Source organism: Castor canadensis, chromosome 1 (assembly GCF_047511655.1).
Source record: "Castor canadensis chromosome 1, mCasCan1.hap1v2, whole genome shotgun sequence".
Taxonomy (NCBI): domain Eukaryota; kingdom Metazoa; phylum Chordata; class Mammalia; order Rodentia; family Castoridae; genus Castor; species Castor canadensis.
The window spans coordinates 143,740,624-143,750,106 of NC_133386.1; the positions used below are offsets into that span (position 1 = coordinate 143,740,624).

The window sequence follows — 9,483 nt, forward strand, 5'->3', positions numbered from 1 at the left end:
ACTCCAATGTGAGAAGGTATTGGGAGCCCTGTACTGGTCATCACAGGAAGGAAGTCTAAATACAGCTTGGAATATCAAAGTATAGGAAACACCAAGAAGTTCAACATCTACCAAAACTGATGTCATTGACACTGAAAAGCCATACCAGATATTGACAGTGATATCAGCACAGGCCAATCAAGATACCCAATGTGCTCCCAGTATGATATTGATCCAGCAGTATGATAGCTTCTTCAGCAAGACTATGATAGGGAAAATGATCCAAATGTGCATCCCCTAGATGGCTAGAGTGATTTTTCCATGGCATAGAAGTTAAGGTGGTTGTATATTTCAAATGAGTACAAATAGCCACAAAGTAGTCAAATGCCAAACAGGATTCCTGATTCAGCCAGAAAGGAAACATGGATGAAAAGCATCTGATAATGCAGGCATCAAAGGTACCTCCTCAGCATGGAATCAGAAGATAGCCAGGGCCTTGGACAGTAGGATATAGGAAGACATACATGGGTGCATGAAGGGTGCATTCACTCAGGACAATAAAGATGAGTGCTCCATTTCCCAAGATTTCAGTGATGTACTTGAGACAGAAGAGAACAGAGAGCCAGTTGTGGTATTGCTCCAGTACTGAGATGCCAAGTAGGATGAGCACAATGGAATGGATGATGGTAAGATTAGCTCCAAACATGCCTGCTTTTGAAGTCTCTCTATGAAGACTAAAGAAAATGAGAGTCAGTAGGCAGAGCTAGCTATAAGTTCACTAGAAGTTAACCATTAGATCATAGAATCGATCACTGATATCATGACTTAGAGTATATGTTATTCTTTCACTTCCCACATTATCACGGCAAACATAAATATAAGCAAATGTTTCTGATCATCCTTCAGTAATACCTCTGTGTTCTCACATTATAAGCTCTTGCTCAGGGTATGATCATCATTCATTTCTTCCATTGCAGCAGCATCCTGGTCTCCCCATCTCTCAGCCTCCCATCCTCAACCCCTTACAGTCATCAGCTCTGGTGTAGTCTAGGTGATGTGCCCTGAACAAAAATTTTATTGTGTTTTCTCTTACAAATTATATAATGATTTCTTGTCTTACAAAATCAGTCCAAACTTCTCCAGCATGGAACACCTCCACAATCCTATGCCACTCACATTCTCAGCTTTAGTCACCTTTAGGTGCACTAAAAAGACTAATTTAGATTGGTAACTTTTCTCCATGCAAACCTGAATTTTCCCATTTTCATGACTTTTCTCAAGATTTTTCTTAATTTGGAACATATTTTTCTACCTTAAAACCCTACTGATCTTCCAATTTATAGCTTAAATATTTATCATCTGGGAATCCCTCCTCAGGCTGAAATCCTTTTTGTTATTAACCAAAGGTAGGTTTTTCATATCTCATAAATTTAGCCTGACCTGTGATACTGAACTATTCATACTTTCTTATAAGAATTAAATAAAGTATTTTCTTTAAATTGCCTAGTATAGTGCCTGACAGAGAAATGCTAAATTAATGGTAGTTATTGCTATTGAATGAATCAGTACAACTTAATAGAAATCCAAGAAACTACTAAAAATATATTCAGAACTAATGTGATAAAATTGCATTTCAATTGAATGGGGGGAAAGGGTCATTCAATTAATATCACTGAGATATTGGCCTTTGCTGTTTTTTTGTAAGAGAATAAAATCATTTTCCACTGCATTCACTAAACAAATAGAAATTCCAAATAAATTAAAGATGTACATTTAAACATAAAACTATAAAAAATATTAACAATTTCAATGAAGGTTTTAGGAAAAAACATGGGAAAATATTTTTTGAAGCTGGAAAGATCATCTGAGTAAGAGTGCTAAATGTTATAAAAAATAGCAATTGACTTATCCAATTATGTAAAAAGATAGTCTAGGATAGGTAGCAATTCTAGGAAGAAATATATATAAAATATAACCTTTTGTTAATGTCCTTAAATACTAAAAGTTGGTATAAATGAATAAGGAAAATTAGAAAATGTGCAAAGAATCTAAACAGGCAATTCACACTACAAGAAAGCCAATATGCATATGAATAGATGTTTGATTGTACAAAATTTACAGAAATGAAAATCAGAATCATATTTAAATATTTTAGTTCTCCTATCAAGTTGAAAAATAAGGAAAACAATTAGCCCCAGTGCTTGCTGGTAGGTAACTTAGTATAGCCATTTTAGAAAGTAATTTGACAATAGCTTTTTAAATTTTTAATTGTGTAAAAATTTTAATCCAGTAGTTTCATTTCTGGCAGCTTCCTGTTGAAATTATAGCATGAAATATATAGATATATCTATAAGGATATTTGTTGCTAAATTCTTACAAAGTAAATTGTTATAACTTACTATCCATAAATAGGGCAAGAAATAAGTTATGATACATATATTACAATGGAATGTATTGTTTCCATTTTTAAAAAGATGTGCCCACAACAGTTTATAAACAAGTGGGAAAAAAAGCAAATTGAAGGTTAAAATGTATAAAATAATTCTTTTACTGTCTGTGTAGCAGGACTTTTTACATTACAAGGAACAGAAAATTCATCTCCATTTTGTCTTGATCTCAAAGAGGAATATCTGCTTCTGCAACTGAAAAGAAACTGTTTTTAATATCAGGCTTATCTAAAGGTTCAAGACATCATCAGGGCTTCATTTCATTGTGACTAGGGCCTGCAGGTGCTGACTCACTCCTAAGTGCCATAACTAAGACAAGTTGAGTGAGACACATATCTTGGGTGCAAAATTTAAGCAGGTACCAAAAAACTCATCAATAAAACTAAATAATATTTTAACAAACAAATTCTAAGTAACAAATTCATGATTAACAAAAACTTCAGAATTTTAAGTAAATATAGGGTCTCACAACCCAATACTGAGCCATATTTGAAGCTTGAGATAAAAGGAGAAATGAGAAGCCCCCTTTATATATTTTATTAATTCTTAGCACCTAAAATTTTTCTATAACTTTATTTTTAAAATATTATTCATGAGTTTCCTTCATTAAAGCTGGTAAAATTAAAATAAATTTTAATTTTGTATTATAAACTTATTTAAACAAACAAAATTCTGAGGTTTAATATATCTACTTTTCAATATTTAAAACTACTTTAATATTCTGGAAGAAAATAACTCTGGTCCCAGTATTGCATAGCAGAAATGTCTGAACACTTCAAGATGTCAAAATGTGTACTTACACTACAGTACACTATCCAGAGAACATGAGAAGTTCTTGTCTAAATCAACAGTTTATTGAACCTATTCCAGGAAAACCTAAAAATCCTATGATCCAAACATTTATTCCCTGACCAGAAACTTTCCCCAGCTGAAGAAGTTCTTCCTCAACATATGAAAGAAGCTGCATAAGACAGACTCTGGAGTGAAATGGAACAGTACTTGCACCTCATCTTAGGAATCCATCGGGTCATGAGACAGCTTCTTTCCACTATTCTTTAGGGTTATCTTGTGTAATTAGAAGCAAACCCCAGCAGAATCAGCCTCCAGAAATCATTAACTTAGCAACCAGAAAGGGTGGATAATATCTGTTATTCCTGCACACTCTGTACATACTACATCTGCTGATGACTCCACATCTCTAACTAACATGTGGACACAAAGTGGATTTATTTGACTTACTGCTCATTGATATGTAGATTGATAAGGCCCAACCTATACTTGCAAGTCTCAACATACACAGAAACTTGTAGAGAAACAGAAGAAATAGAAGATCAGAAGGAGCTAAGTGTGTGTGTGTGTGTGTGTGATTTTCAGTCAGAAAATTAGGTAGTGTTTAATAATGATGGTTACAGAGGTCAATAATTTTGCCAATATTTCAACCTATAAATAAATATATATATTTAACCCTATGCTATATGCTATAATTATACTGATAAGATATATTCTCTGCCCTCATAGAATTCAAGTTCTGATGGTTTCATAAGCAGAGTAATTAAGATTCAGTTGAGACCATAAATGTTACTGCTGTGAAGACACAGGATAAGATGATTTTCTTTGACTTGGGGACCTTGATAAAGACTTCAAAGAGAAACTTAACATCAGTACTAGACCACTTACCAAAACTGTGACCTTGATAATTCATTCTCTATGAGTCTTGGGTTGCCCCTGCATCTTAAACAAATATAATAACAACATTGTCTACTGAAGTTGTATGAAGATTCAATGAGGTAATGCAACAGAGCACTTAACTTGAATCCTAGCATAGAATGATCTTTTAGTAAATATTAACTATCACTGTAATTGTGTTAGTCACTTTTTCCATTGCTGTGACAAAACACCTGGCATAAATTTATTTTGATTCATTGTTTTAGGGGTTTTAGTCCACGATCACTTTGTTCTGGTGTTTCTGGGCTATGGCATTCTTCATGGCATGAAGAATGCAGTGAAACAAAGAGCTCACCCCCTGGTGGACAGGTAACAGAGAGTGAGGAAGATGGATAAAATACAGTCCTCAAGGGCACACCCTCAATGACCTACTTCTTTCACAACTAAGCTACAGCTCCAAAAGTTGCCACCACCTCCCAATAATGCCAACAAATTATAATTTCATTTATGGATAAATCCTTTGATAAAGACAGCCCTAATGATCCAAGCACTTCTCCAAAGCCCCATCCCTGAACATACTACATTGGGGAACAAGCCATTAGTACATGAGTGTTTTGGAGGGACATGTCATATACCAAACATAATAATAATCATCATTAATATTATTGTTATATATTAATATATTATTATATGTTTTGAAATAGAGATAGAAAACTACATCAGGACCCGATTATTAAGCTAAGGCTTAACTTATAATTCTCTCTGTAGTTTTATAATTTCCAGACTTTGGTTAATGAAACACTAGCTTATATTAGAGATGTAAACTGATGTGCTATCAACAAAAATTATATGGACATGGAAACTGGTATCTATGGTCACAGAAATGTAGAAAACATTGAAAACCTAAACCTTCTATTGGACAGCCCTGTGAATGACTCACAGAATGTCAACATTTTCCACATTTATTTGACCATAGAACTTTTTAAATAAAACATTCATTGATACCTGATATCTACTTCTACAGAATATTCTGTGGAGATCACTGTATAAGTAATGAAGAATCATCCAAAGTATTTGAAAGAAAGTAGCTTGATCTTCTCTGCCTTTTATAATATTTACCTTAGGGTCACTTTTAGTTTAAGATAAAGTGTAAAAGATTAAAAACATTGAAATCAGTTAAGAAACTAATACATACCTGAGATGGAATATGGTAATGGTCATAAGTAACTGGCAGAGGCAGAGTTAAAAAAAAAAAAACTAATGAAACCAATGACTGTGTGACTTTACATTAATGAAATATTTCTTCCAAACTATAATGTAAGGACTACATTAAGTGATATGCATGATTTACTTCATTTAGCCTTCTCAATAACCCTATGAAGATACCCTGTAAGGTAACCACTTTGTAAGTGAAAAATGAGAACTAAAAATTTTAAATGAATTTCACAAGTTCACATAGCCAGAAAACAATGGGAACAGGACTTGAATCTTGATATGATTCTAAATACCATCCACAGAACTGTTTAGTTGTATTGTTGGTAGGAGGACCAATCAATAACTTGTTGAGGAACAGGCCTATGAGGAAGATGTTGAGAAAGACTCCAGGATTCCCAGCTCTGGAAAAAGGAACTTCTCAAGAAAAGAAAAGAAACACAGGAAGAAAAGTTGGCTTGAGGGAGAATTCTAGGTCCTAGAGAAGACAACCAGTTAATAGGTAGAGATAATAGGTGTCTAAAACTCAAAAGAGAGTTCTGGACTAGACAGGAGTTAAGAATTCTTTATTGTAGGTAGTGACTGAAGAAAAATGAGTGGACATCACCTTTTTTTAGAAAAGCATGAAAGAATGAGTCAAGATGGTGAACCCTACAAAATATTCCAGTTTTGCTAACCTGACCATGAATAGTGTGATATAATTCCTAATACTTGGCTGTCAAAAGCCAGGTAAAAGAGAAAATCAAGAGTACCCTTGAGCCAAGAATTTGGCACAAGTGATGGGCTCCTACCTAGCAAGTGCAAGGCCCTGAGTTCAAGCCCCAGTACCACCAAAAAAAATCCTCTATTTCTTCATGCTTTGTCTATTCCCTGGTCTCTAAGTTGCAGCAAAGGTATGAGAAGTACCCACATCAGCAGCTGGCTTGCCTCCATGATGCTAAACTGCCTCTCATGAGGACCTGGTTTACTAATCATTGGTTTTGTAGACTAATTTAACTGGTCATTTCAGTATATCATAGAGATGACTGTTTTAAATCCAGGAAGGTTAGTTGCGTTCTCATTCACTTTTCAAATGTTTATTGCATGCTATACATTTTTAACATATTTAGGGTAAAAAGAGGAAAAATATGGACTCTTGTGATTTCAAGAAGTTTGCAGTCAATTGACATTACCTATAAATAAACAGCTCATTACAATTCACTGCACACATTTAGAGACCAGAACAAGATGCATTGCATATGCAAAGACAGTACCCTTAGCTTTTCAGGAGAAATTAGGAAAGACTTCACATGAAGGCAGTTCTAGAACTGAAATTTGAAGAATGAGATGGAGTTTCAGAAGGCTGAAGGGAATACATGGCTTTTTCAAAAACACCTGGCATTGTAGAAGGGAGTGGAGAGCTACTTGATTCTGTATAAAGAATCAATGCATATTTGAGATCTTAAAAAATAAGAACTTCTTCATAAGTTAAATGCAAAATTAATTTTATTCACTTGTTTATAACCTTATTTCATGTGATGTTCAGTGTTCTATGCTTCTAGAGTACCTCTAGTTTACTGAAGATTCCAAATGCTCAAATCAGAAGCATGTACACTTAGTTGTAGGGAGGAATGTTGAAGTGAATATAGAAAACAAAGAAGCAGGAGAAGGAGGCAAAGAGGAAGACCTAGAAGAGAAGAAAAAAGGTGGGGAGAGGAGAAGGATGAAGTAGAAGAAAGAGAAAGAAAAGCCTTTTAAGTGTAGGAAATCTTTGTATTTCATTACCTAGCTTCCTTGATGAAGCTGGGCATGAAGATTCATGGGGCTCTATCGGTCCAAAGCAGAGGAACAGCACCAAATCTTGATATTAAAGAACCAATGGGATACACTTTCCCAGATCTGCTTAGTCTTCACACCATAGACAATGGGGTTGAGCATTGGTGGTACCACCACATAAAGATTGGCTAGCAGGATATGAACATGTCGGGGAATGTTATGCCCAAAGCGGTGTGTCAATAAAGTAAAGAAGGATGGAACATAAAACATAAGGATGACACAAAGGTGGGACCCACAAGTGCCAAGAGCCTTGTGCCGAGCATCCTGGGAGGGCAAACGAAACACAGCTCTGAGGATCAATGAATAAGACACAGTAATAAAGATCACATCCAATATGACCATGACAATGGGCACTGAGAAGCCATACCAGATGTTAGCAGTAATGTCAGCACAGGCTAAGCGGGCCACTCCTATATGCTCACAGTAGGAATGAGGAACAATGTTGGTTCGACAGAACGGCAGACGCTTCAGCAAGAAGATCACTGGAAAGATGATACAAAAACTTCGAATGACAACAACCACAGCAATCCTTCCCACAACAGGCCATGTTAGCACTGTTGTATATCTCAGGGGTGCACAGATAGCCACAAAGCGGTCAAAAGCCATGGCTAACAGGATAGCTGACTCTCCCACAAACATTGTGTGGACAAAGAACACTTGGGTGACACAGGCATCAAAAGCAATGTCATGGGCATGAAGCCAAAAGATGGCCAGGGCCTTGGGCACAGTAGTAGTAGACAGCAGGATGTCTGTAATAGCCAACATGGAGAGGAAGAAATACATGGGCTCATGAAGGCTATGCTCTATGATGATGACCATTATAAGGATGCTGTTTCCCAGGACTGCAGTGACATACATGAGGCAAATGGGTATAGACAACCAAATATGATAAGCCTCCAACCCAGGGATGCCAAGTAGGACAAAAACTGCAGGGTGAAAGATGGTAATGTTGGTATAAATCATAATGCACACTGTGATCCTCTCTGTGCTGGATTAGAAGCTGAGGCGTCTGCTGAAAGTGATAGGAACAGAAAGCATTACTGAGTTTGTGCAGAGATCACAAAACAGTGTGGTTTTCTAAAGTGTTAGACTCTCAGGGAAAAGTTCTCCCAGATAACACTTACTAGGGTGGAGGAATGGCTTCTGGACCTTGATGCTTTGATTTCAGAGTTTCTGTGGCAATACTGTTTCAAGAACCTTTAGGTTACACCTGCCTCCAATCACCCTGCACCCCAGAATGTGACCTCCCCTACCTTTCTACCAGTCATTCTACTATTTCCACATAAACTCTATTTATCCCTTACCCATGTTGCTCTTGTCTCTTATACAAAGATATCACTCTTCCTGAGTGTACACGAATTTCTCTCCCCTTGTACTTGTTTACCCAAATTTTAAGCTTAAATTACCTCCTTTAGACACATCATTTTGTAATGTACTCATAACGAGTTATCTCTTTTCTGGAGACCTATTAGCTAGACTATATTTTAACTTGATTATATTTAATCATATTAAGTTACCTATTACCTTGAACATTTCTCAGAACACTTGTACCTGTAACTGTCTGCATAAGGAAGCAGACTACCAAGTAGAAATCCAGAAGGAGTCTAAGGAATATATTTATCTGCTGTGACCCAGATTCATGTATTTCCTAAAGTCAGTAAGCAGTGGGGCAGGCAACAAAACCAAGAGGGGCAATTATTCAACACCTCATAAACTTCTTTTGCTACTTTCCAGACAGTTCCATTCAGGTGGCTCTTAATCATGGCTAGATCACCTTATTCATAGAAGCCCTGAACCACTACCACCCACTGAAACTAGTCTGAGGAAAAGGAATCAATACATTTTGCTCCCTGCCCTCCACTTGTTCCACTAACACAGCCATTCTTCCTATGCCACTTATTCTCTAATCCTCAGAAAGAATCAGATTTCCCTGTTGCTAAAAAGTGTTAAATATAGAATGCTCTTGTCTTAGCTTTTCCACCACTTGTGTAAATAATTATTTGCTTCTGAGTTAACTATCTGTCAGCTATTAGGACTAAGAAAGGATTAGTGATAAAGAATCTAGAAAGGAACACGAAAAATAGAGATCATGGAAAAAGTAAGTTGAGAATCAGGAGTATAAAGGATCAAATAAATACTAAGAGGGCTTCTGAATGAAAACCTCCATTTATGACTCCATCTCCCTACCTCTGTGCAAATGCACTTGCTCAGAGCATGACAGGCTAATGGGCTGTGGGGAAGGAAAAAATCAGATTACAGGTGGGTACAGGAAGGGAATAGGGCCAGAATGCAATAAGAAATAGCCAGGCAGGCTAATAGTTTAACGCCCTCCAAGCCAGTATATTTTAAATATTTGTTCAACTTC

General features: G+C 36.2%; 1 protein-coding gene across 1 annotated transcript; it reads right to left on the minus strand.

The window, feature by feature from the left end:
• Nucleotides 1-6,902: 6,902 nt before the first annotated feature.
• Nucleotides 6,903-8,578, minus strand: Or52b2 (olfactory receptor family 52 subfamily B member 2). Its single transcript, XM_020184836.2, has one exon. It carries the CDS (start codon nt 8,079-8,081, stop codon nt 7,110-7,112), a length of 972 nt encoding a protein of 323 aa, XP_020040425.1. The 5' UTR covers nt 8,082-8,578; the 3' UTR covers nt 6,903-7,109.
• Nucleotides 8,579-9,483: the final 905 nt, after the last annotated feature.

Excerpts from the sequence above, each read along its gene's own strand:
- Or52b2 (XM_020184836.2), bottom strand. The coding sequence starts at position 8,081 with ATGATTTATACCAACATTACCATCTTTCACCCTGCAGTTTTTGTCCTA.